This window comes from Lepidochelys olivacea (genome assembly GCF_965140295.1).
Source record: "Lepidochelys olivacea isolate rLepOli2 genome assembly, chromosome: 13".
Taxonomy (NCBI): Eukaryota; Metazoa; Chordata; order Testudines; family Cheloniidae; genus Lepidochelys; species Lepidochelys olivacea.
In genome coordinates, this window is record NC_140423.1 from 8,312,666 (window position 1) to 8,339,851 (window position 27,186).

The 27,186-nt window shown below is 44.7% G+C and overlaps 1 protein-coding gene across 2 annotated transcripts in view; it reads left to right on the plus strand.

Moving 5' to 3' along the window:
• Positions 1 to 18,370: 18,370 nt before the first annotated feature.
• LAMA5 (laminin subunit alpha 5) overlaps positions 18,371 to 27,186 on the plus strand; it is a 166,300-nt gene continuing 157,484 nt past the window's right edge. For both annotated transcript variants that reach the window (XM_084645460.1, XM_084645461.1), the window contains exons 1-2: positions 18,371 to 18,703; positions 26,909 to 27,061. In XM_084645460.1, coding sequence (XP_084501586.1) covers positions 18,386 to 18,703; positions 26,909 to 27,061 — 471 coding nt within the window. In that variant the 5' untranslated portion in view covers positions 18,371 to 18,385. The remainder of the gene's footprint in view (positions 18,704 to 26,908; positions 27,062 to 27,186) is intronic.

A 27,186-nucleotide genomic window follows, 5' to 3' on the forward strand; every position in this document is an offset into this window, starting at 1 on the left:
CTAAGACACATGTTCTACCCTTCCTCTGAAGTAGCTGGTACTGGTGGAGACAAGGATAGTGGGCAAGATGAACCACTGGAGTCTGGAAATATTCCACTCCTCAGTATGGCTCTTTATATTAGGAACAGCCTTTCTCTCCTAGTGTAACGAGAGCCAACCCTCTTCTCTTTCAGGTAGCTTCTGCTTACCTGTGTTCCAACCGCCCAAAAAGAAGCAGCTGTGCACTTATATATCTGCCTAACATGCTCTCTCAGTGTTTTGTCTTGTGAGCCAGTACAGGCTCTGGGTTAAAGGGCTGTGAGTTGGGAGACCTGGGTTTCATTCCCAGCTCTTCCACTGACTCAGTCTGTAACTTGGAGCCAGTTGCTTACCCTTTGTGTGCCTCAGTTTCCCCACATGTAAAATGAGGATAATACCCACCTCTGTGAAGGGCTTTGAGAGCCTTGGCTGACAAGGGGTATGTAAAGACAAAATATTATTTTTCCCCATCGTCTTAGTCATCCCTTTGTGGGAGGGCGTATGTCTCCTCAGGTCCTGTACCGCACTAAGTGTGGGCAACACATAGGGAACAATCACTATATGTTTCTTCTTACGCATCAATCAAGTGCGTGGAGTAGAGAGAGTTTGGTGAAGACCTGATCTTTACTGCAGAATGTGGAAAAGCCTGCAAAACATAGTAAACACCCAAAACACAACAGATTGAAATTAACTGCAGAGCCTTGTGGTGCTGTGTATGGCAGGTTTATAGTGGAACAAAGTTCTGATCTTGGGTCGAGTCCATTCTTGTCCAAAGAAAAAGATCATGTGTCTTTATTAGCAAGCCAATCACATACCCCCTTTATTACACTCTTTCTCCTGTCCCTCCCTCTAAAGCGGTTTAATAGAAGCAAGCTGGAACTAATTAAATTCCTTTATGCCTCCCTCAGCCTTGCAGTGTAAAGCTCCAGGCAAGAATGCCAATGGGCACACACCCATTCCCTCTCTGCTTCCAGAAGGAGAGCAGCGTGTCTGACCTTCACCTCACTCGGGAAGAAATAAATCCCAGAGCATGAAGTTGAGGATGCCAGTCACTTTATATATAAAATCACTCAGGAATTTTCCAAATGGCTTTCATCTTCAGAATCCTTAAAGTTACGGGTTATGGATCAGTCCAGAGTGGATTCCTTTCATCATCTAATTCTGCATACATTGACGTGAATGGCTTTAATTACTGTAAAATTACTAGACAATGAATCCTTAATTTTAATCTTCCAATCCCCAAAGTACCTATTTCCCCCACTCCGCCTCTCTGAAGTAGGTAAAGTAGCTTTTGTTCCTTGCCAACTTTTCAATTAACTTTTATAATGTGGGTGGGGAACCTCCCACGAACAGCTCAACTGTAGTTCTGGGTGTTTTAAGTGTAAATATTATTCTTCATGTTCACGCACAGTAATTAAATGCAGTAACAACATCAAGTAGGGGCAGATCAGTCATTTCAGGCTTTAAGAAGGGGTTGGGGTTTTTTTGGTTACGTGGGGGAGATATCCTACGAGGTAATAAACCTTTCTTAAAGGCGCTAGGGAAACTGCAGGCTAAGGTAGGCAGAGATGAAATCCCAGGAGCAGAATCAAAGAATAAACTCCAGTGCTGGTCCCAGTGCACTGCCAGCTACCATAATGGAAGCCGTACGTGCATACAGCACTGCCCTGGTTTTGTATAACACCTTTCACACCAAAGGATCCCAAAGTGTATAAACAGGGGTTGCTGTCCTCCAGCACTGCAACACACCAGCCATTTTGCAACACCACACAGTGGGAAGAGGAAGTGAAGAAGGATTTACCAGCTTGAAATGGCAGGGTTACATTTGGCAACAACCTGCCTTTAGCTACATGGATAAGACACGAGACTGGAAGACAGAAACAGGTGGGTTTTAATCTAGGCTTTGCCTCTGGCTCAGGTAAGCCATCCCACCATGCTGTGTCTGGCTTTCCCAGGTAATTACCCAATCTGTTATTGGGTCAGGACATACTTGAAAAGTGCTATTGGCCCCAAATGGCCAGTGGCTTGGTTTGATTTCTAATCAAAAGAACTGCACCTTGGGTAACACGGTGCCCTCCAGCACTATGGGAGGGCATTGGTTTTGAGCCAGATAGCCGGGAAGAGTGTCTCCTGGCTCAGTCATCAACACCACTTCTGGAGCACGTGGGATTTCCTTGTAGGGCTCATCCAGCTACAAGCCAGGTCTGGTCTTTTTTTATCTGCTGAAACCACAGCCTGAGGTTGCACTGCTGCAGACATGACAGCAGCACGTTGCATCCCCCAGGGGTGAGACAACTGAACACATCACTGATGTTCATGCAAAATGTACAGGATCATGTTTGTTGCTGTGTTCCCTCAGAGAACTGTATTGCAGTAATGGCCCTACACTCGCCAACTCACAGCTCTGACATTGCGCTGCTTAGTGCTAGGCCTGTGGAATACTGCAGTATTTTTTTTAAAACATTATCTCTATATACATATGGGTTCGAATCTCACACTCACTATGAAATATTCTTTTTGCATAAGAGCTGATGATTTCATTGGACCGCATCTGAAATTGAGAGATCCCAACATCTCTGAACTCATCCAGATGCTGACAAACCAGTCAGTTTTGTGCCGGCCAAGAGTGGAAAGTACATCTGAGAGGCTGATGTGGACTGAGGTTTATTTGATCTACTGTCTAGGTCAGGGGTCGGCAACCTTTCAGAAGTGGCGTGCTGAGTCTTCATTTATTCACTCTAATTTAAGGGTTCATGTGCCAGTAATACATTTTAATGTTTTTAGAAGGTCTCTTTCTATAAATCTATAATATATAACTAAACCATTATTGTATGTAAAGTAAATAAGGTTTTTAAAATGTTTAAGAAGCTTCATTTAAAATTAAATTAAAATGCAGATCTTATCAGTTTAGTGCGATCCTTGCCCTTGCTTTTCCTTGCTGAGTTTTCCAATGTCTGGCACGTATTTGGATACTTTAAGTTGCCAACAGGCTTCTGAGTGATCTGTTGTTAACTGGCTCTGAGAGGGACAGAGGACAGATTTCATGTGTGAAAATTGCTGTTCACCCAGGTATGTGGATCCAAATGCTGAAAGCATTGCAAATGCAATTTTTTTTCAGACAGTTAAATTTCACTGGCAGGGACGTCCAGCAGGTCAGAATAGAGGCCCCATGATCTCTCTCCGTAGCTTCAAAAGCACTCCGCAGATCTCCAAACTTTGATGCCCACAATTCTGAGCTTTTTAACTGAATGAGCTGCATTTCGAAATCTTCAACACCCATCCACTGAAATACAGACAAATCCAAGTCACTTTCATTGAACTTTTCAGGTTTAATTAGAAAAGAAAGCATTGGGCCAAATTGCTTGAAATCTTGAAATCTGTCAGGAAATTCTGATTCCCGTTCTTGCACATACATTCTAACCAGGACTTAAAAATATCCCAGCACAGTGGCACTGGAACAATTTTTAAGGTGGGGGTGCTGAGCTCTTGCCCGTTTGCACCCTGTCTGCACCCCTCACTGCCCCAGGCTGGGGCCAGTGGGCCACAGCTGGGGGAGGCTGCAGAGCCCCGGGCCGGCAGCCAGGACCCCAGGCTTTAGGGTGCACTGGGGTCCCATTTTGAAGTGCTCTCCACAGCCACGCAGGCTAGAAACTTACTTTTTCTTCAAGAATGAAGGCTGAAGTCATCACATCTCCACTTGACTGCAGGGGAGGCTGCAGAGCCCCGGGCCGGCAGCCAGGACCCCAGGCTTTAGGGTGCACTGGGGTCCCATTTTGAAGCGCTCTCCACAGCCACGCAGGCTAGAAACTTACTTTTTCTTCAAGAATGAAGGCTGAAGTCATCACATCTCCACTTGACTCCAGGAGCTGGGACTTTAAGGAAAACAATGATCATGAAACTCAGGACAAAATCACGAGAACTGGAAACCTGGGATCCCTCTCTCCAGTCTGGCTCCCGGCTCCGTGGCTGGCAGGGATCAGAATGCCAGTCCTGAAATGAGAGCGTGCTTCACATCACGCCGCAGCTGCCCCACCTGCGGATTGAAGAGTAGTGGGAATGGGCTGCAAAGGGAGACCTGCTCAGTTCATTTCCCCCTCTGCTGGCAGCATCGGGGGGAGGATAGCAGGGAGGTTGAGGGAAGAGTCCTTTGGCCTCAGGGACACTAAGGATTGACCATTCCCCTTTGAATTTCCCCTTTCTTAAATTAAGGCACATGACAAAGTCTGAAGCAAATAAACTTAAAACAGGCTGAGATTTGCCTAAGGGATATATATGGACACCCAACCCTATTAAAATGAATGGGAACTGGGCACCCATATCTGGGAGATGGCTTTGAAAATCCCAGGCTGAATCTTGTCCCTTTCCATTACGATGCCACCGTGTGGATTCAACAAGAACAAGAACCCCTGGCGTGGATTCAGCAAGCACCACTTGTTACGAGAGAGGGTCCCAAGCCCTGCTGCTCCAAGGAGGATCTGAATGCTTCCCAAAGTTTGAGGGGGTTCAAACTTGGTGAGCTGCTTCAGCCCCATCTCTGCTTGGGATGAAGATATAAAAAACACCCACAGTATCTTTGCCCATGGTATCTTCAGCCTCTTTTATTACTTGCCAAGCTACAAAAAGACCTGTTCCTGAAGCACTTGGAGTCATGCAGATAACCCTGCAGTCTTGTAAATGTTGCATCACATTCCTCGGTATCTAGGAAGGAAGCAAATGACTGGAGGTGATGACTTTCCACATAGTGTCAGGAAATCCATCAAGCATTGCCCCAGCCTGATCCTTATCCTGGAACTTAGCACTGGAGATGAAGACAGGGTCCTTCTGGAAATAAACTTGGTGTTAGGTAGGAGGATAGGACCAAGATGAAATGTGGTGTCTAGCTACAACGAGGAATGTGATAGCATCTGCTTATTAGCGACAGGGCTCATTTCAGGTAAGCAAGGGTTGATTACTCAGTATGTGTCAAGAGCAATGTCCCAGTTTTGAGAGAGGCAACCCTAAAGAGACAGAGAGCATCCAATTAGCAGTGCTGTGCCATTTTGCTTATGTCCACAAAGCAGGTGGATGTCACTGATGCACAAACAGCCATTTGCGTGGACTCCGTTCTGCTGGCTCAGTCAGTAAAATGGATGCTGGTTTCAGTTCCAGGCTGCACCATTGCCCCGAAAGAGGATATCTAATTCAAAGCCATAGGGCCAAACTCATCCTTAGGGGCACTCCATTGGGTTTCAGTGGAGTTGCAGTAGGGAATGGGTCAATCTGACTGATTATCTCTTCGATGTGGAGGACTACGGTTGCGACATACTCCTGAGACACTCACATCTAAGTATCTGCCTCTGGAAATGGGAGAAGGAAGTACATATTAACTCCTCACAGGAAGATGGCATGGCAGTGTTGGCAGTTCCAAATATTAAATTGTATTATCAGCTATGCCAGCCTGAAGCTCTAATTGACTGCGTGTGTTGGAAAGCACTGGCTCCAAACAGAGCAGCTAATATGTCCTGGCATTTGCCTGAAGATAATATGAATGCGCGTTCACACACACACACACACACAAAATGCAGACCACCTTAGATTTCCAAGAACCCTTTTACACAGCTTGCTTGACCGCTCTGAGACAAGAGGCCTTGTAAACCAAGCTCTTTCCCATCACTGATGACCCCAATATTAGAAAAACCCCTATTCTGATCCAAACAGAAGTCTCTGGAGCCTGGAGATCTGGGCTGAAAGAGGAGTTTGAATTATGAGCCAATTCTTTTTTTAAAGGAAATAATGTTATGAGTTTCCAAGAAGTTAAAAATAAACGTCCAATGTCTGATGTTGCCAGTAGTCCCATACTTGTGGGAACTATGCCATGCACCCCATCCAGAGGGAAGTGCTAAGTAGAAATCATACACCACTGGAAACAAGATCTGGAGCGGGGAGAGTCTGGGGGACAGGGTCACTATCTCAGGGATCTATAAATCCTTAATCCTGGCAGTGATGAAAGAGAACTATGCTTTATAGGGGAGTAATGGGAACAGAACTTGTCTGGCCAGGCAGTGGGAGGCAGGGATTGGGACACAACATAATGAGTGATCTTGAGTTTGGAGCAATACTTAGCCCTTTTCATCTACAGATTCACAGATTCAAGGCCAGATGGGACAATGTGATCAGCTAGTCTGACCACCTGTATAACACAGGCCAGAGACCTGCCTTGAATTAACTCCTGTTTGAACTAGTGCAGATCTGTTAGAAAAACATCCAATCTTGATTTTACAATAGCAAATAATGAAGACTCCACCACAACCCTTGGTAAGTTGTTCCAATAGTTAATTACCCTTACTGTTAAAAATGTCTACCTTATTTCCAGTCTGAATTTGTCGAGCTTCAACTTATAGCCATTGGATCTTGTTATACCTTTGTCAGCTATACTGAAGAGACCATTATCAAATATGTGTTCCCCAGATAGGTATGTAACAAAGAGAAGATTAAGGGGTGACTTGATCAGCATTTGAGCAGAAAGGCAATTTCTATTCTCTGTTAACCTTAAACAGTAGGGGGCTTATGACACACACTTAAGCAATTCATATTCCATGCAGTAGAGGGCAGGCAGTCTCACACCACACACACACACACACATGGATGATTTAGTTGGGGATTGGTCCTGCTTTGAGCAGGGGTTGGACTAGATGACCTCCTAAGGTCCCTTCCAACCCTGATATTCTATGATCAGTTAATTTATTGCCATTTATATTAGAATAGCTAAGTAATGCTACTCATCTTGATCTCCTGGCTGCTTAAGATCATAATAGAATCTATGCCAACAGCCTTCCTTGTATCCTAATTCTGTACTTTTTCTGTTGTACAATGCTATTTTTTTTAGTTGCCCAGTTTGGATTTTGCTGTGGAGGACCAGGTGGGACCTGCACATGGGAAGCCCTTTGCTTTGCATTATATAAGGGCCCTCAGCATTTCCCACCTGTTGCATTCACTGATGTGGTTAATAGGGTTAAGAAAATGTTGTCAAATGCATTTTAACAGATGACGCAGTTTGCGCTCAGCTGTTAGGCAGCCTTCTCCTTTGTCTTCTTTTTTTTTAATGACTAGGAAATCTAGAATGTAAAATATTAACATGAATTATTGAGGCATCCAGGATGAAAGTAAACCAAGTGGTTGCAAAGTGGAAACTCTGTAGGTTTTTCTTCCCTCGGTCAATCTGTGAGATAATCAGATTAAGCCATAGCTGTATAAATGGAGCTTGAGTTTATTTGCCATGTTGGATTGGTCATGTATTCAGGACCTTCCGAGTGGTGTAACTATAGCCCAGGAGGTATTAGTCACGCTGGGAGGACCTCAGTGAAAATGAGAGGGCTTCATCTGTGCAGTTGCCAGGGCAACTCTCGCTAATATTTCACTACAAAGCTTTCACCCTCCCTTCACATCCCCGAGATCAGAAGGAGCAGAAAGAGGAAAGAGGAGTTTATTGTCGTAAGGCACCTGGGTCGAGTGTGTCCCCGCAGACACAATCGGGCCTACTCCAAACCCCTGCTGCTATGAACTCAGGATATCATCCACCTTGCCCGAGTGCATCAAGGAGGGGCAGGCTTGGTTGGCAAACATTGTCTGTTTTTCCATCGGATGCAGATAACTGGAAGGTGACGCTTTCCCCAGTATAAAAAAAACAGGACAACTCTTAGAACTGAGTTTGTAACAGGTTTCTGGCATGGATGGCTCTGAGTGACTTTGGAGCAGGCCTAACTAAGAAGCCAGCTCCCTCCCCACACTCGAATGCAGTGGTTGGGATCATTGCAGATACTGGCACAAGAGTCGCTATTTGTTTGTGTTAGGAAGGTGGCAGCTGGCTGGGTGTTCTCCCTGGGAGTCCCGACGATTTCCCCCCTCCTTCTCAGGACACTTCAGGGGACACGGCAAAGCCTGCCTCTTTGAGAGGGGGTTCGAGGAGGGGTGAAGTGTTGCAGGGCTGGGGATTTCTTCGGGGTTGGAGACTTTTGTGGGCATGTTTTGTTTGTCTTTGCTGGCCTATTTTCTATGGGTCGGGGTGGGAAGGGAATGGCTGCTGGGCTGCATGGCAGTATTGAAATGGTCTGTGATTATCTGTCAGTTGAGAGGTGCTTTCATGTCTTCGAATGTGTTTGAACAGAAATAAACAATACCATCCACGCACAACCCAGTGACTATGGCAGCCAGCAGCGTGGTCACCCCTGCCAGAGACCTAGTCCTTAAGAAGCCACTTCCTCCATCTCCTTTCCTTGCATCAGCTCGCATTTGCCTTTGTTAAGCAGCTGTAGCTTATTCACGACCCAGAGGTCGAGCCCGGGTATAAAATTGCCTGCCTAGCATTTCCTGGCCAAGTCCCATTTCTGTGGCTCATAGAGTCTCCTGATCCAGATGAGCCAACCATACCTGAATTCACAACGCAATCTAAGACCCCATGGCATAACTACTATATGCCAACTCTAAACCAAACCCAATCACACAACCTTCTCTAGTCCTAGAGGATTTCCAAGCCGTGAGAGCTCGTGTCTGATCTGAGGAGACTTCCCTTCCTCCTCCCCATCCGCATCAGTGTTGGGTTTTCAACTGTGTTTAACCTCAGCAGCTTCCAGACTACTTTCTGCACCACATCATGATAGGGCTGTGTGTTTAAGACTAAGACTCTTATTTACACATGGCCAAAACCAGCAACGCCTAGAGCATCCCACAGCTCTGCACTTGAGGTCACTTGTGTCCAGCTGCATTGCTCCCAGTGGGGGACTCTTTAAGTCTAGGAAATGTGGGCACAGGGATCTGGGTAACGTAATAATGGCACCATCTACCGAACGTCACCTTCTATCAAAGCCTCCCTGAAACAAACATATCAACCAAAAAAATACATAACCCGCAAACCCTAAGTTGAATGCCTAAGTTGAATGTTTATCTCCAAGGTTGAAAAGAGCCATAGGCTCAATGAATAGGCCTTTGCTATTGATTTCTACAGGGAAAATACACACTCGGGTGGTTGGGAGGATATCCTAAGCTAGATACGGGTAAAATGCTAGATGTGTTTGATATCTGCCTACCCTACTCCACCAGCTTTGTCAGCTGGAATCTCTTATGGGTGCCCTGTGTTACTAACTCCTCCCATTTCTGCTGGCTGGAGAAAATTTTCAGGCAGTGGGCCCTAGACATTCGTTATAGCAGTTCAGCCCAGGCCTCTGCCGCTCATCGTACATGTCCCGTACACGGGGAGCGAGTTATTTCCCACACTCACAGCCTACTCTGAAAGGGACGAGGGGGAAAAGCCTTCATTTTTAACATTGTTTAAACATTGCATCTAAGCTCTTTAGCAGCTGGAATGCTTCCTAAACCCCACAGCTCTCACTTCAACTGGGAAACATGTGCAGCACCCCAGAGAAGCTGCAGGGGAGCGGTAAACACTGACACTTTATATTTAGAACATGCGTATGCTTCATTTGCTGTTTCACCCAATGATTTTTAAAAAAATAAAGGAAACCAGACTCCACATCAATGACTACAAGCAAATTCCAACTGAAATATTCCTCCCATTGAGTTTGACAGGGTGACTTGGCCAGGCTGCCGGATCTTTGAACCTCTCTCGCACTGAAATCCTTACGATTAGTTAGGGATTCATATTTTTTATTAATTAAAAAAAGATCTTTCCATTAAAACAAATGTTATATGGCTGTAAAACCATTTAAAAACTCAAAACCCCAAGAGAATCATCCCATTTTCTTTTGGTTGTTGGATTAGTTGCTGATGTGCCTTTTAAGGATTTTTTTTTTCATAATTGCAAACAAACAGGACTGTCAGAACTACTTTTTCAAATGCAGTCTCTTAAAATTGGCCCTGCAATCTGTTGTACTCAAGCTTTGCATCCATGGTTGCATGCAGTCCACTTGAATTTGCACGCTCATGCTGTATTTTTACACACAATCTGAATTGTGTGAAGGTTTGGGCATGGAAAAACTGCATAAGCACAAAATCGCAGGTCCAAGTTTAGAAGCCTGGTACCTTTAAAGAGGTGATTCTCCATTTATTTTTATTTGGTATTCAATTGGCAGACCCCACTTCAGCCATTGATAGGTTTCCTACTGTAGACAAAGCTAGTGTACGTGATGCATATACACATTGCCCCCAACTTGCAACAATTCACTTGCAAACTGAAGAACATGATTAGTCTGGAGCATTTCTGATAGGGTGGTAATGACTTTGTAGGTAGGGTTAGTTTTACATTTGTAATGTTAGCTAGGTCAAACAATAGACCGTAGTATGAGGAGTGTAATTGGTAGTAGACTCTATTCACTATTTTCTTACTTTAAAGAAACAGAAATTAAACCTTGATAGGAGTGCTGCAAATAGTCAGTCATATGCTGTGTGGAATATAAGCCAATGTCTGTATCAATGCCCATATAATGAAGCAAAAAGAAAAGGAGTACTTGTGACACCTTAGAGACTAAACAATTTATTTGAGCATGAGCTTTCGTGAGCTACAGCTCACTTCATCGGCTGCATGATGAAGGGTAGTTGTGAGATGACTGAAATCCATAACTCATTCCTGGTCTACACTTAAAAGTTTTGCCAGTTTTACTTTGGTAGTTAGGGCGTGTGAAAAAACATCACACCCATATCCGACATAGTTGTGCAGGCAAAAGCCCTAGTGGTGATGCAGTTAGTGGCAAAAAAGACCTTTTGGTTATATAGCTTATTTTCTTTAGGCAACTAGTATAAACTATCCTGCCAAAAGAATTATTTTGCTAATATAAGCCGTGTCTCCATTAAAAGAGTTTGCTGGTATAGTTACACAGGTATAATGACAACTCAAGCAAACCTTTTCTAGTGTAGACAAGGCCTTAAGTCCTGGCTAGACAAGGGAAATTGGCACTGGAAACTAGTTTCACTGGGGCAAGCCACAATGCACCAATGGGAAGTGGTGCTTCCATCCACATGATTTACTCCAGCAATTTACCAACCACAATAGTACAAGCCCCATTTTGCACCAGTGTAACTCCATCGATCTAAGGCCTAGTCTACACAAGGCCTTAGATTGCAAGCTGAACAGATTCATTTGCTGATGAAAATGTAGTGACAGACAGGATGTGTCGAGGGGACAGGGGACTGTATCACAGTCAATGTAGTCTCCTGACCTGTTGATGTAGAAGAGTTTGTTGTTTCAAGACTGGCTACTAGTTTCCTGTAGGACCTGCTATCTCTAGACTAGAGGTGATTGTGAACTTGATGCTTATGAATGACAAAAAGAAAACAAATTCTCCTAGGATGGAAATGGAATGGATAATTTTACCCAGAGCAGTCACTGTTTGCATGAATCACTAGAAACATAAGGTTTGTAGCAAAAAAACACTAACCCAGCTTTACGGGATTCCATTGTAAAATTTCTGAACATTAATGCAATAAATCTTTGCTCTTGGATTTTGGATTATAGGATCTGGTCCAAAGTCCACAGAAGCCAATGAGAGTTTACATGAGCCAGAGGCCAAAGTGTGTGCGTGTGTGTGTACACCCCTAGTGTGTGTGTGCAAACAGACACCCCCAGGGTGGAGCAAGTACTTCTGAAATCCCGCATAAGCAATTTATAATAGGAACGTGGGTGCCACAGTATTGAAAGGAGTGGATGATACATTCTGAGTCAGACTTGAGGCAGTCCTGAGCACGGTACTGCTGGATATATCACCTTTCTGACAAGATGTAAAAGCACAGCCCATCCACTTGTCATTAGCTATCCCATGGCACTTTACATGTAAAATGGTGCATTAACTCCAGTCTCCAGGCTAAATTCCAGCTATGGTAATTACATTCTCCCTTCCTCGTGCTCTCTGTAGTTTCAATTTGATATGGTATTCTTCATTTTCTAGCCATGTTAAATGACTGCCATGCTTCACCCTAGAGGTGGCTGCACTTCACTGACAGTTGAAGTGATCTCTACATATTGTTTATGTATCATCTTGTTAAATTTTGTGAGGTTATTTGTGATCCTTCAGCCAGAAGAGAGTTATATGGCATAAATGTAAATTATGATTATTAACATGAAAACAGCTGTTCCTGTTTGATTTGACCAAAGAAAAACATGCCGCTAATGATGAGTGAGCTTTAAACATGCCTAGGAGACAGCACATGTGTACATTCTCAGTGTGTCTCAGAATAATATGAAGTTTAGGCTTTAAAGGAAAGTCTTTGGGTTCTTGCCAGGTAGACAGACAGCATGAATGAAACACCTGTTCTGGCTTTGTGGCGGTTTTGAAACCATTTGCTTATAGGGAAGGTACAGTCTGACCTTAAAATTAACTGAATTCTCTGAAGTAGATAACATGTACTGCTCCTGCTGGATTACAAAAACTTGCAAAACTTTTGGTAAAAACGTCTTCCAAAAGCCAAAACAGGAGTTGATGTCTTTATAATTAAAAAAGTGCCGCCCAGGCATTGCAAACCCACCAGGAATTGCTGGACTAAATGGTCTTATTTTTATTGGAATGTACATTCAAGAAAGAAATGTATAGACTAAATAAAACCAAGATGTCTTTCAAAATAATCTTATAAAAAGAAAATCTAACAATTAATTTGTGATGATTTCTCCTTATTCTGCTTTCTGCACTGGCGCCCTGGGACTTGTGAATTAGGGGGAGTGCATTTCCAGGAACTGACGTGTGGTTCAACTCTGAAACATGTAAAAATGGCACCTTCTTACCTAGCAGGTCTACCTGTGGGTATTAGTATCACAGCTCCTTATGCTTTAGTGACTATATCTCTATTTATCTATCTATTACTCTATTCTTATTAACCCTGCAGACCCACTGCAGCTCTGAGAAAGTGAGGCAGATTCTGTTCAGACTCCTCAAGCCTTCAGCAAAATTCTTGTCAGTTCTGTTTATCTATATCCATACACTAGGTCCATCACCATGATGCCAGAGTAGGGTGGTACTCTGCCCTGAAGTACTGCAAGCTAATACATAGCTTTTATCACTGGACTCCCACTGGCTTTTTCTGTGTGAGGCCCATCCATCCCTCTCTCTCATATATAAATAAATAAAATATAGGCACCAATTCAGATCGACGACGTCAACACTATTATAATATGAAAATGGACAGAGATGTTGTTCATGGCAGGTCGCCTTCCAGAACTTGTCAGCACTACTGCTGAAATAGTTGATAGACACAATTTCTGCTTCTGAGAGTCGGAAGCTTCCTCTTCCCACCATGTTAAAGAGGGAAGGGGAGGGAAAGCGTTGACATTGTTTCTTGACTCTATGCCTAGATAAACTAGCTAGTGGCCATGCCAACTGGGGGAAAATACCAAGAAGCCCAAATGTCCAAATATTAAACCAAGGCTTCACCAGAGTCTCTCAGATTTCTGTAAAGCTAGAGAGCACATCATTATTTTGTTGCTGTCTAAATCTCATTTATTAACAGTTTATTAAGACTTCAATGGGAGTAAAATGCATTTAAAGGCAGCAGGCTTAAGGAGGAGTAGATGGTGGTATGATTGAAAACCCAATTGTTGTTGTATATAGATTCAGAGACTGGATTTGAGCAAGACCACCAGAAGAGGGATTTTGCAGCACTTGACTACCTTTCTAGTAGTGGCATAGGTTCTAAACTGGAAGGCCCATCCTGCTTCAAGACCTCCTATCTAAGATAACGCCTGACCCCATGCTTCAGCTAATAGTTTCGTTAAGCCAAGAGGTGGTGTCATCCTAGTCAGAAACCTAGTAAAATTCAAAAAGGGATTAGATGTTTATATGAATAATGACCACATCCAGAGTTGTTATATCGAATGTTAAAAATGGAGTTTTGGAAGGGATATAAAACCTCAGGTTTCAAGGTTTAAACCTCTCTCTGTTATGGATTAGGATGAGACCTTCATGGGGGCAGATTATCCCATATCTGCCCTGTTTGGGGTTTCTTGCACCATCCTCTGAAGCGTCTGGTACTGCCCACTCTCAGCAATGGGACAGTGGTGGACTCAATGGACCATGGGTCTGACCCAGTCTGGCAGTTCTTAAGTGTGGCTCACTGGGTAGGGTATCAAAGTGGGAGTCAGGAGACTCTGTCTCTATTCTTGGTCCTGCCACTGAATCTCTGTGTAGCCTGAGGCAAGTCATTTCACCTCCCTCTGCCTCAGCTTCATTGTTTGTAAAGTGGAGATTGTGATATTTACCCATAGTTATAAAGTACGCTGAAATCCTCAGATGAAATCTGCTGCGTATTGTAATAAATATAATGTGCATGTGGTGAAGAGGAATTCAGATCATAGAATATCAGGGTTGGAAGGGACCTCAGGAGGTCATCTAGTCCAACCCCCTGCTCAAAGCAGGACCAATCCCCAATTTTTGCCCCAGATCCCTAAATGGCCCCCTACAAGGATTGAATTCACAACCCTGGGTTTAGCAGGCCAATGCTCAAACCACTGAGCTATCATGCTTGTATCACACTTGGAGATGCTCAAATGAAAGGCATTATATAAGTGTGAAGTATACTGTCTTCATAGGCTGGGCAGCTGGGAATAATGTTCTGTACTAGTGCCTAATCCTACACATTGCTGAACTAGAACTGGACCATATAAGAGGCGGTCACCAGTTGCTAGGATTGGGCCCTTAGTGCAGAATTTTCAAAATCAGTATCTAATCTGGGTGCCTTTATTCTTCACCATCAAGATAAAGAGTGACCCAAAATTAGTTACTGCTCATGAAAATGTTTGGTCTTAGTGTATAGCATTTTCTTTTTTCTTGATGAAGAATAAGTAAAAAGCATTGGTTTACTTCTGTTTAATCTCAAAATAAAATGATCAACACTGTTATAAATCCTCTGCCTCTTACTACTACTTATACTTTCTTCAAATGGAAACTTTTCTTTAGCATAGTCTATTCCCATTGCTCATCTGTAAGCATTAGATATCCTATTTTTTGTCCTTAAATGTGCACTGCACGTCCTTACACAAAGCAGTTCCACAGTTAAATTGAAACTGTTCAAATTCAAGCATCACAGTTATCGTTGTACCCTATCCCGCTGCTCATGGAAACCTTGCAGCTAATACTACCATTACTAAATGTGTTAACTCTGATTTCACTCTTAATAAATAGTTCCTATTCTTAATTGCATTTTGGAGGGATGATTAATTATGTGACAGGAGGCTACCACTAGATGGATTAAAATGATTGGATTTGCTATTGCTGTTTTGCCTCTAATTCCCCTGCTGGAGAAAGAGGTTATTTGCTAATCCATGCCCTGCTTTCACTATTAACTTTTTTATGTTCACAGATAATTAATTGTTTGAGTCCCATAACGAATGGGGCATTTAATATTGTTTAAGGAAGCTCGTTTTAATTTTCCTGTCCATTGCAGTATTGGATTTCTCTGCATAGGCTATGTTAATTAACTATTACTAAAAAAACAAAACAAAACATTTCAAACACTGCTATTAAACCTTACCAATGGGAAATGATCCTTTTTAGTGTTCATTTTAAGGAACAAACCCTGCTTCTTAGTCAGCTGAGTTAGAGTTAAATGGAGCTACACCTGTAAGTAAGGTGAGCAGAATTTGGCCCGAAATGGGGGAAGCAGGGGAGAAAGGTTTCTGAATGCAACTACTACTTAGGGGATTTTCAAATCTTAATAAAGCTCCCTAAAGAGGAGGGGGTTAAAAGAAACTTGAAAGCATTACAGGAAGTCCCTGCTAATTGAATGGGCTTGGCTGCTGTGGTCTAATAATGCTTCCTTGCCAGGTAGAACTAGGCAGACTAAAGCACCCTTAGCCACTGTACCTTCACAAGTCATGATGTCATGCTAATACAATCTCATGATATGCAGTGCCAGCAGAGGAACAGCTGGCTGGCAGTGTAACAGTTTCCGGCTTGTGGTGGCGTGCCAGTTTGGATCTGCATGGTGAGTTTTCTAGTGACCTACCAGCTCTTCCAAGTGGCACACTAGTTAATCCAAGTGGAATGTCAGGGCTTCTAATGTCACACCAGTTGTAGCAAGGTGTATTGCAGGGTCCTTGGGGTCATGCTGGCTTCCTCCAAGCACCATTTTCCGGTAGTTCCAATGGCATGCCATTGTTCCCATCCTGCTACGACTGGTGCTGCAATATAAATATTATTGTATTGTGCATTATTGTGTCAGACCTTTTACAAAAATTAGATCAAGTAAAAGTACAAAAGGCAAGGTGCACAAATGCACACTTGATCTGCATGCACAACTGCAGTAGCTAAATAGTCAAATTAAGCACATAGTTGTGTGGGCATTTAAAAAATGTAAGCCTAAAGCATGAATTTAGATTAAAAAACAAACAAACAAATAATAAAAAAAAAAACCTGTCCAGAGGAATATCTCCTGATAGGCTATTCCACAAAGGAGGGGAAGGGGATAATGCGTGATAATTGGAAACTGCAAATGAAAGAGGAGAAACTTCATAACAGTCTGTTAGTAGAGTGCAAGGGCTTAAGAAACAGAACCACTATAGCACAGTTAAGATCTTCTATTGCTTATGGCAAAATCAGTTAGGGTGAGCAGACAGCAAATGTGAAAAATCAGGACGGGGTGGAGCCTATATAAGAAAAAGATCCCAAAATCGGGACATCTGATCACCTTAAAGTCAGATCAAGTCTAGAGCAATGCAGCGGGCCCAGCATTCTAGACTTACCCTCATTTTATGTTTCATGCTGGTATTAAATTTACTGTTATAGTTACAACCCTGCAAATGAGTCTGCCTGTGAGTAGGTGACATCAATAGTACTACTTTGTACTTAAAGATAAATACATGCATAAGTGTTTGCAGGATCCAGGTCTTAGCGCCCCTGGGTCCTGCAAACATCATCAGTTAAATATGCTTAAATTAAAGAGACACCACCATGTAGTTTAGGCATAACTTTTATTTTATAAAAATATAAAATCTCCTGTTAATATTTTTTGCTTGCATTTAAATTCCTGCCCCGCACTGCTGGAGAGGCAAATACAACAGCATTTTGCTAAATTAATGCAGGAGAACCGGGAAATGAAATGACTCGAATAAGGTGACCATTCTGTTTTCAGTGTTTAAACTGAGTGAAATGGCAAAAAAGAAACGAACAAACAGGATGACTGGTGAGAAGAAAAGTAGATTTTGCTTTTCCCCCCTCAGTGTTGTCAACCTAAGGCAATTAAACTTTTTAATCTGATTTTTAGTTACTAACTTTTTATTGAAGATTTTAAAATTGCGCTAATCCACGATGTTGTTTAACAAGTATCAAAAGAGGATGACAATACAAAAGGGGGCAGCTGAGCGCAGCAGGGCAGGAGTTCCAGGAAGCAGACATATGGGGTCGGTAAAGGTTATATCAATCATTAAAAAAAAAAAAATTAGTACACCCCATTGGGCCCCTTCTCCTTCCAATAGTTCAGCTGCTGACCTAATAGGGGCAGGTGATTTTTATCATGGCATTTAAATAGATTTGTCAGAAAATAGCTGTAAAAGGAAATGTGATCCTGTACTAACTTTTCACATGCTACTATATATTCTGCTTACTTTATTTGTCACTCCATGCATCTGATGAAGTGCGTTTTAGCCCAGGAAAGCTTAAAGCTCCAATAAATGTGTTAGTCTCTAAGACAAAAGAAAAGGAGTACTTGTGGCACCTTAGAGATGAAGTGAAGCGAGCTGCAGCTCAGGAAAGCTTATGCTGGAATACATTTGGTAGTCTCTGAGGTGCCACAAATCCTCCTGTTCTTTTTAGGGATACAGACTAACAGGGCTGCTCCTCTGAAATTAGTCTCTAAGGTGCCCCAAGGACTCCTCCTTGTTTTTGCTGATACAGACTAACAGGGCTACCGCTCTGAAACCTGCACTAACTTTGTTTCTTGAGCGGGAGCACTGCTCTGCAGACATCTTTTCAACCTGGACGTTGAGTGGCTCCGGGGACTCTCTGCAAAGAGAATTCTTCCTCTGGCAAGCGCGCGGGGGACCGGCTCCGGCGTAGGAAGGGGTTAAGCCAGCCGCGCCAGGGCTGCCCAGACAATCCGCAGAACCGCATGAATACCCCCGCGGCCACTCCCCTCCCCTCGTCCCGGGGGGCGGCCGCCGCCGCTGCTGGAGTTTGCCAAGCCGCGGCGGGCGCGTTGGCGGGGCAGCAGCCGGCCCCGGGGAGGGGCAGGGAGGGCAGAGATTGATGTCTCATCACTTGACTAGGCAGCCCTGCCTCTGCCTGGCTCAGCGGCTGCAAACACCCAGCCTCGGCGGCGGCGTGCAGCCCGCTCCCCCGGCATCCCTCCCGGCAGCGATGAGCCCCGGCGGGCAGCGGCGCTAGGCTCGTCCCCGCCAACTTCCTCTCTCCCCCCCCCCGCCCCTTCTCCGTCCCTCTCGCTCGCAGCATCGGTGAAAATGGCGAGGAGGGAGATGGATGCGGACAGGCTCCCGGGGACGCTGGTGTCTCTGCGGCTGCTGCTGCTGCTGCTGGCGGCGGCGCTGCCCGCCGGCGCGGCTCGCCCGCGGGTCCCCCTGCCCGGGGACGTGAACGGCCACAGCCTGCACCCGCCCTACTTCAACCTGGCCGAGAGCACCCGGATCTCCGCCTCCGCCACCTGCGGGGAAGAGCGCGGCGCGGCCGGCGGCCGCAGGAGCCCCCGCGCCGTGGAGGATCTCTACTGCAAGCTGGTCGGCGGGCCGGTGGCAGGAGGGGACCCCAACCAGACCATCCAGGTAGGGGGCAGCCCGGCGCGGGGCTCGGCGGCGCCGCTTGTCCCGGGGGCACCTGCCCCGAGCCCCCTCGCGCATCCCCCGGGCCGCTCCCCCGCTCCCGGTAGCCCGGCTCCTGCCGCTCCTCCCTTGAGCCGAGGCGCTCGCCGGCCGGTGAATGGGGCCAGCCGCGCACAAAGCGAGCTGGGAAATGCCTGCTCAGGGCCGTGCCTGCTTCGCCCCAGGCGCCCTCGCCTCTGCCCTTCTCGCCACCCAGCGAAGGGGGGACGGGGGCATGTGGGTTTAGGAAACTTCTTCTTCTTGTTGTTTTTGAGCCGCTGCATTGGATGGCCCGGGTCGCCTCCCAGCGGGATGGTTTGAAGCAGCCCCCTAGGCAGTTTTCGTCCTGTGCTTTAGCAGAGCGGAGCTGCACTAAATTCCCCTAGGAATACGCCTGGCCCTGGTGGGATTGTGTGATGCGTTTATTCTTCAGAATAGCTTTACTTCCCCCCGTGTAAATCAAGATCTTGTTTTTCTTCCATCAGCGTGTGTTTGCAAAGGTAGATTTCAGCTCTACTGGCTGTGTGGAATTAGCTCAGAGGTTCCTTTTAGACAAGAAGGGTGCGAGCGAGGGAAATCCTGCAACACATTAGCTGGCCCATTTTAGGCCACCAGCTACCAGGATAGCAATTCAGTGTTTCAGAAAACAGCAGGGTGACAATCTTTTCATTAGTACTTTTCCCAGGTGTGGACCCTTGTGCTTGCACCCTGCAAATAGCAGTTGCACTTTTGCAGAGTGTTCATTTTCTTTAGCTCCACTAAAGGGTTGATTGTGGAAGATCATTTTTGAAGGGATGGTGAGGGGTGATTTGCTCCCCCCTCACTTTTCTTAAAAGCTTGTCACTTGGCTAGTTTTTTGGAGGCATCTTCTCTGAATTCTCCAAACGTGGTTTCTCTTGCAAAGGCTGCAGGGGAAAGGGAACACGTGTTCCTTTTCGAGGGTTGCTAGAAATGCTCCAGGGTTGCCAGAAAATTGCACAAACTAAACACAGTCTGTTAGGTTCCTATGGCATTATTTTTAAAGGTGTTGGTTTCTGTGCTGATGAAATCCAGGGCAAGTGGAGACTGCTGAATTGGTCTGAAAGAAAAGATCAGACATTGGTGATCATGCTAATATTTAATAATATGGGTGTGTAAGCCAGATACGGCTTGTGTTGAAATTTTTTTTTTGAGGGGGGGTATTGGTAATATTCACCTGACATCAGCTTGTAAAAACAGTTTACCTGTATCCCATGTGTCCCAGTGTAACCTGACAATAGGAACCTGTAGCCAGGAATCCCCTTGGAATGCAGACTGCAAAAATGCTGTAATACTCAAACAGGCTGCTACACAGGGATGACTAACAGCTATGGACATCTTGGAAGGCAGGGAGACCAATTGCAAGAGGATTTGTAAAATGGGAGCTTTAGTTCCATGAATCCCAGATCCGCTGTAATCCCATGAGAACAGCCAAAGTAGTGGGAAGCAAATAGAAGAATCTGAAACCCTCATGAGAAAAAAGCAATGACAAATCTAAGCAACGCTATGTGCTGTTGGCCAGTAGCTTCTCCTGGGTAATTTAAGAGAGATGGTGCTATGTCACCTGGAGCAATAGGACCCTACTCAGCCTGTTAATAAGCAGAGGGAGAGTTTGGAAAACTGCTAGTGTGACATTGCTGTCCTCAAACAGGTCAGATAGGTTTTTTTAAAAGCAGTTATTCCATTTGGGCCACGTTCTCCTAAGTCTCCAATGCTTTAGCTGCTTGGAATTTTCTGGCTACTAAAGGGCAGAGTTCGATGTCAATATCCCACTCTGTCTTCCTTCCATTTTATTGCTTTACAGTTGTTAGCAGACTTGTGCGTCAGACCTGTATACTGCAACAGACTAAAATAAAACACGACTGGGCAAATATTGCCTTATTCTGTCGTTGATGGATGTGGGTAAGGATTCCATGAATCCTGAACATAGCAGTTGTTGGAACTTCAGGGCTGCGCTTTTATTGTCAATGTAATGCTCAGGGAGGAAGATAACTGAGAAGTGTGTGCTGTTCTGTGTTCAGTTGCCACCAACATCTAAATACCTGATCAGTAAATCCAGTATAATGAGACTTATAAAAAATAAAGATTAGCAACATGGAGGCTTATTACACACATTAAGGGCTATGCATTTGACATGAAGTCAGTGGCCATTCTTGATGCTTCTGTGTGACTAGCCTGATTTATAACAGACTGCATTAAATAGTAGCTAAAATAAAGCATTTGGAGTCTAATGACTTGTGTGGAGCTCTCTGCAGTTGTGACTCATGCCCTTGCAAATACAGCCTTGCCCTAGCACTGTAGTTTCCTTACATCTTACCAGTTATTTCCAGTTAAACAAACATGGTTTCTTAGACTTTGAGATGCTATAGTGACCCCCTCCCGCTCCTTGGTGCAGCTTTGATAAGGGAGTGCTTTGATCTGAGCTCTGCTTCCTAGGCTAAGATTCTTTGGTCAATCTGAAAGATTTAGAACAATCCTTTGTGGTGGCTCCTTTCCATGACTACAGGCAGCACCTGAAAGGAAGGGAAAAAAGAGGTATTAGTGCAAAGGTCAGAGTTCCCAATTCATCCCTGTTAAGGATTTCAACACCACCCAGTGACTAAAGCAGTGAGGGGGGAGGTGGGGGTGGTTTGGGGTGGGGGGGAAGTGTTCAATTTAAGCAGATTGAAGTGACCGTAATGAACTACAAATGTATGTCACGAGAAGAAAAGGAGGACTTGTGGCACCTTAGAGACTAACCAATTTATTTGAGCATAAGCTTTCGTGGGCTACAGCTCACTTCACTGGATGCACCCGATGAAGTGAGCTGTAGCTCACGAAAGCTCATGCTCTAATAAATTGGTTAGTCTCTAAGGTGCCACAAGTCCTCCTTTTCTTTTTGCGGATACAGACTAACACGGCTGCTACTCTGAAACCTGCCCATATGTCACTAGGATGCTCCATGTTTCACCAGTTACTCGCCTGACCCCGTCCCCTGCTCTCTTGTACACTGTTCCACAGAAAGTGCAGCCACTGTCAGGAGGGTTTTGGGCGGGAGCTCTGCAAGATGCAGTTTTGATGGCTACTCAAGAAGTTTCAATGGGGCATGGTCGTTAAGAGGACAGACATTCGCTGGATTGGCTGCCTAACAAATATTGTAGCTTGTCAATCTAATGGGTTCAATCAATTCTCCCACCACTAACTGTTTTAGTTAATTAACACTGTAATAGAATTTTTGGGAAAGGGAAATCAACTTTTTTTGCCTCAGCGAATTCCTAAAAAACCCTGTTCTGTTTAATAATACTAGCTTTGAAACTCGCAGAGTTTGTGGCATAGTTTTAAACACCAGGCTCCAGACTTGTTTGGAATATGATGAAGTCAGAGTTCATTCTAGCCTCACAGATGGCTGCCACCATTTTTAACTGTGGTCGCTTTTGTGATCTGCAGGAGTTACACAGGTCAGAACTGAGTGGAAAGAACTGCATGGAGAAGTTTGTACAGTGCTTGCTAGTATTCCAGTAGCTCTACCCACTGCTAGCGATCTCACTTCAATGAGCCGTGAATTTGCCCACTGGACTAAAGATGGGACAGAAGATGAACCACATTAGGCTTTTATCAGTAAAAAGCGACTTTCTGATTAAACTTCAGATGAAGACATGGCTGTCTGGGTTCCAAGACAGTGCACCGCAAACATGTAATAAAATGCAGTGAGGGAAATGTTCTACCCTCACGCTTGCATTCTGAGTCTTGCTCCTAAGTAACTAGCTGCAGTGTTCCAAAAGCTTGCTCCCTAGAGAGCAATTTGGGGTGTAGAGATGTTGGCCTTCCCTGGGTAATTCGATTGCCCACTACTAGTTGCAATTTACGTGTATTTTGGGAATCACGTTCATTCTCAAAACAAAAGTAATACTTGATCAAATCCCACCAACTTCACGTCTATTTAGGAGCCTGTATCTGTAGCCCCTGAAGCACTCACCCCCGTTTTGCCTTCACTTGACATACCTCTTCATTTAGACCATGTCTATACATACAGCGGCACATCTGCATCTGGTACAGCTGTGCTGCTACAGCACATGTGGTGAAGTCACTGTATGCCGACTGGAGGGAGGTCTCCTATGGGCATAAAAAAACCCACCTCCGTGACTGGCGTAAGCAAAGCTACGTCGGCAGGAGGAGCTCTCCTGCCAACGTAGCTCTGTGCACATGACTGCTTCTGTCTGCGTAAGTTATGTCGGTAAGGGGGTGGAATACTCACGCTCCTGAGCGACACAAAGTTTTTGCCGACATAAACTGTAGTGTAGCTATAGGCCCCCTTCATGCAGACGCTTGCGCGTGTGTGTAAGGTTATTCGCCTAAGTGTTTGCAGGATCAGCGCTTGAGATTATAAACTCACCGGGTAGGATTTATGGGGCTGATTCTCTGCTCACGCTGGTGTAAGTGTGAGGTGAACCAGGCTCCTTACATGTCTGAACCTGGGAGTCTGATTCTCCATTTTACATCTGTGCATCTCCATTGAATTAAGTGGAGTTTACTCCTGATTTATACTGCTGTCCAGTGGAAGCAGACTTGGCCCCTTTGTCTTGTTATCTGCTAAAAGAAAAGGAGTACTTGTGGCACCTTAGAGACTAACCTTAGAGACTAGCTTATGCTCAAATAAATTGGTTAGTCTCTAAGGTGCCACAAGTACTCCTTTTCTTTTTGCGAATACAGACTAACACGGCTGCTACTCTGAAACCTGTTGTTATCTGCTATGTCTGTAAAGTGCCTATCGTGCTTTGTGTGTTATACAAATTATAAGTGGGAGATGGCTAATGTCAAAGACCTGTCCCTGGAAGTTTGGATGTTAGACTAAAATGGAAGGTTTCAGAGTAGCAGCCGTGTTAGTCTGTATTCGCAAAAAGAAAAGGAGTACTTGTGGCACCTTAGAGACTAACCAATTTATGTGAGCATAAGCTTTCGTGAACTACAGCTCACTTCATCGGATGCATTCATTGGAAAATACAGTGAGGAGATTTATATACATACAGAACATGAAAAAATGGGTGTTATCTGAATGCATCCGATGAAGTGAGCTGTAGCTCACGAAAGCTTATGCTCACATAAATTGGTTAGTCTCTAAGGTGCCACTAGTCCCCCTTTTCTTTTTGTAAAATGGAAGGACTACTACTGTACTGTATTATTTCTACCTATGTCTTTTCCATGTTTCCTTTTATTAAGACACCAACATTTTAATGACTTAATTGGAATTGAAAACAAACCCTGTAATTTTGGGCAACAGGTTAGAGCTGCCTGCAAAACCAGACACCTGTTGCAACAACAGCCAAGCATGTGCCAATTTGGTGTGTGCAGTTACCAGATTTGTATGCACAGTTAATTGTGCAGCTGACTCATTTGAAAATGTCACCCAGGGCTTCCCTAGCCCCCCCAGTTTCTTATCCAAAGCCCTGGGATCTTGTCCCTCAGGGTTTCTGATAAATTAGGTGAGGATCACTGAGAATGGCAAAGCCAGATAAGCCAGGACAAAGCCAGTTGCCTTAAGGCTGCCAAGCTCAGCAGGGCTTCAGGGCTTGTTTCTGTGCTCTGAGGAGATTTGAGATTTCCCGTGTACTTCATTGGGAGCAGGAGCAGGCCAGTGATTCTTTGAAGGCTCCTCTTCCATTCAGTCGCTCTCCTTATCACTCCCCTTTGTTCTGATAGCAGCATTATTATGTTCCTTAAACCCTCTTGCAACTTCTGTCTTTCTTCCTCCATTTCAATAGTTCTTTCACCTTGTTGCTTATCTTGATAGGCATCTTCCTCCCTTTTGCTCTTGAGCTGAGAAAACTGCGGTCTGTTGTAGTTTCCACAAGTCACAGGGTTACACTTCTCAGACCTGCATTTTTCTTTTTAAAACAAAATCTTCAGATTCTGAGGTCCGAGCTCAGCTCTTTTTTATCTGAATCTCCAATGTAAGTGTGTAATCTGCCCTAAAATATGTTTGACTCCCTGAGTAGCTAGAAATGATCAATTTTGCTTGTGAGTCAGGTCATCTCTCTAGACAAATGAGCTATAAACTTTTGGGAATGGTAATATCAGGGGCCCAATTACACCATTTAATAGCAAGCTCAAGTAAGCCACTGAGATGTTTGCCTTTAATAGTGGCACTTGGCACCAGTAACAGAGAGAGGAACATCTGTAGCATCAATAAAGTACAGTAGCCTTTGTTAATTTTCAGTCCTATGGAAACTTCAGGTGGTGTCTGCATGTCATTCACACATGTCATTGTGTGAAACACTTGAAACAAAATTCAAGAACATCAGAGTTTGAGGATTTTGCATTTTGTTCCAAGTTTCTTTAACATCCCACTTTTGTGACAAGCTTCTGAATTTTGGGCTTGGCACTAGAAATCTAATTCTCCACACAGCCTGTTGCACAGGTTTCTTCTAGCAGGTCTGTTCTTTAATAGGTCAGTTTTGTTACCTGTTAGATATTCACTGGGTGAACGAGTGTTCTTTGCTTGTCTGTGCCCTTGTTAGAAGTTTGTTTAAAAGGTCCTTGTTCTGACTCCCTGTGTTACAGCAAGGTCTCGGTGCACAGCAAACAGTGTTACACTGAGCAGCTCTGGCTGTCTCCATTCCTTGGCTTTGTACTTCACTGTCTGGTATTTTCATATCTCTAGCCGAGTTAATTAAAAGGTGGACTTGTTTGGAACAAGTTGTGTTGCACAATTGCCTGCAAATAACATACCACATGTCTGCAGGGAAGAATGCTGGGAATTTTCTGTTTCCTTTTTGGCTTGGAGTCTCATCCAGTCCTTTGAGTTTGTGGAAATGACAATGGCTATTCTGTGGGATGACTGTTTTACTGCAGCCCTGGAGGGGAGAGGGTTTGAAGTGCGAGGAAGCTGGAGGTTGTTCCTGGAGATCTGTACCACACCTGAACATAACCATTCTATGAACAACATACCCCCATATCTCAATGTCTGTACTTTGACCCATTAACCTTTTACCCCCAATCGGGGATATTGCAGATTATGTATTCCTTATGCCGCCTGATCCTAAACCAAACTTCGCACCTTATTCCCTGATAACCAGAAACTTCTCTGCTTAAACGCTATACCATTTTCTTTTTATTTTAACATCATCTTATTAAAACTACAAGGAGCCAGGACAGATGAGGCTGATGCCCTATGCCCAGAGATAACCATCCCTTTTAAAGGGGAACTGTCAGATAAGTGAACTCCTTTGTGGGCTGTTCATAGCAGGGTGATTCAAGTGACAGGACAGAGGGACTAAGCTAATAACTCACCAATTCCCTGGACTATTTTCAGGCCCCCTCAACATGGCCCAAATCCCTCCTTTTGGTGTAACCCGCCTTGCTGTTCTACAGAATAGAAGTGTCTTAAGCAGCTGGGCCCCTGCCCACCCCATGAGTTGCAGGGTTCTCCCCCTCCCTGGCTGCATGCCCAGGGGTCTGTTGGTACCATAGCAACCCACGCTGCACCAAGGAGACCATGAGTGACTCACAGCTAGAGGCCCTGTTGCTGCTGAAGAGATCACAAAGCTGGCTGGTCTGGCCAGGTATTGGATGTTGTTGGCTATTACTTTCAAGCAGGGCCATAGCTGAAAGGGTTTTACTTGTAAATTTCCTCTTCTGCCCCTGTTTTGTTTTGGGGTTTGATTTTCTGGTCCCTATTAGGATTATACATGTACAGAAGGGGAAGGGAACACATTTGCTTATTGGAAAAAACCCTCAGGTTTGGACCCCAAGCAATCCCCTCCTCCAGTGCTGTAGAATTTCCTGTTGTAAATGTGCTTCATATACCCTCAGTTTGGGGATGGTTCCAACGCAACAGCACAACTGTGTTGCCCGCAATAATGGCACTTGTGACATCCTGTCCGGCGAGATCCCCATTAAAAATGCTTGATGTGGGTTTAAAGAGAACACGTGTGGAGAGAATATGCATCTTTAAAGGGATACAGGTCGTCTTTGGGGAGAGGGTGGTGGTGCAGTTGCTAAACCACTTAGGTGCTGCATCCACTTCTTGATTGTTCTTTGCCTCTCCTTTTACGTGGCAAGCATATCCTCCCTCCCTGGTGTCTGGGCTTTTTATGAACCAAAAAAGTCTGCTGCTTGGAATGTGCCAGCCACTCTGGGATCGTGTGAATCTCTCCTGTTTGTGTCTTCCGGCAGGGGCAGTACTGTGACATTTGCACATCGATGAACAGCAACAAGGCTCACCCCATAACCAACGCCATTGACGGAACAGAGCGCTGGTGGCAGAGTCCGCCCCTCTCTCGCGGGCTGGAGTTCAACCAGGTCAACGTGACCTTGGACCTCGGACAGGTAACGGAAAAGTGGTGGTTTAGGTTGCAAGCTGCTCTGATCAGGGACCTGTCCTCTTGGGTGTCTTTAAAGAGCTTCAGTTATCCCCATGGTAGAGGTGAGACCAAAAGCTGCTGTGATGGCTG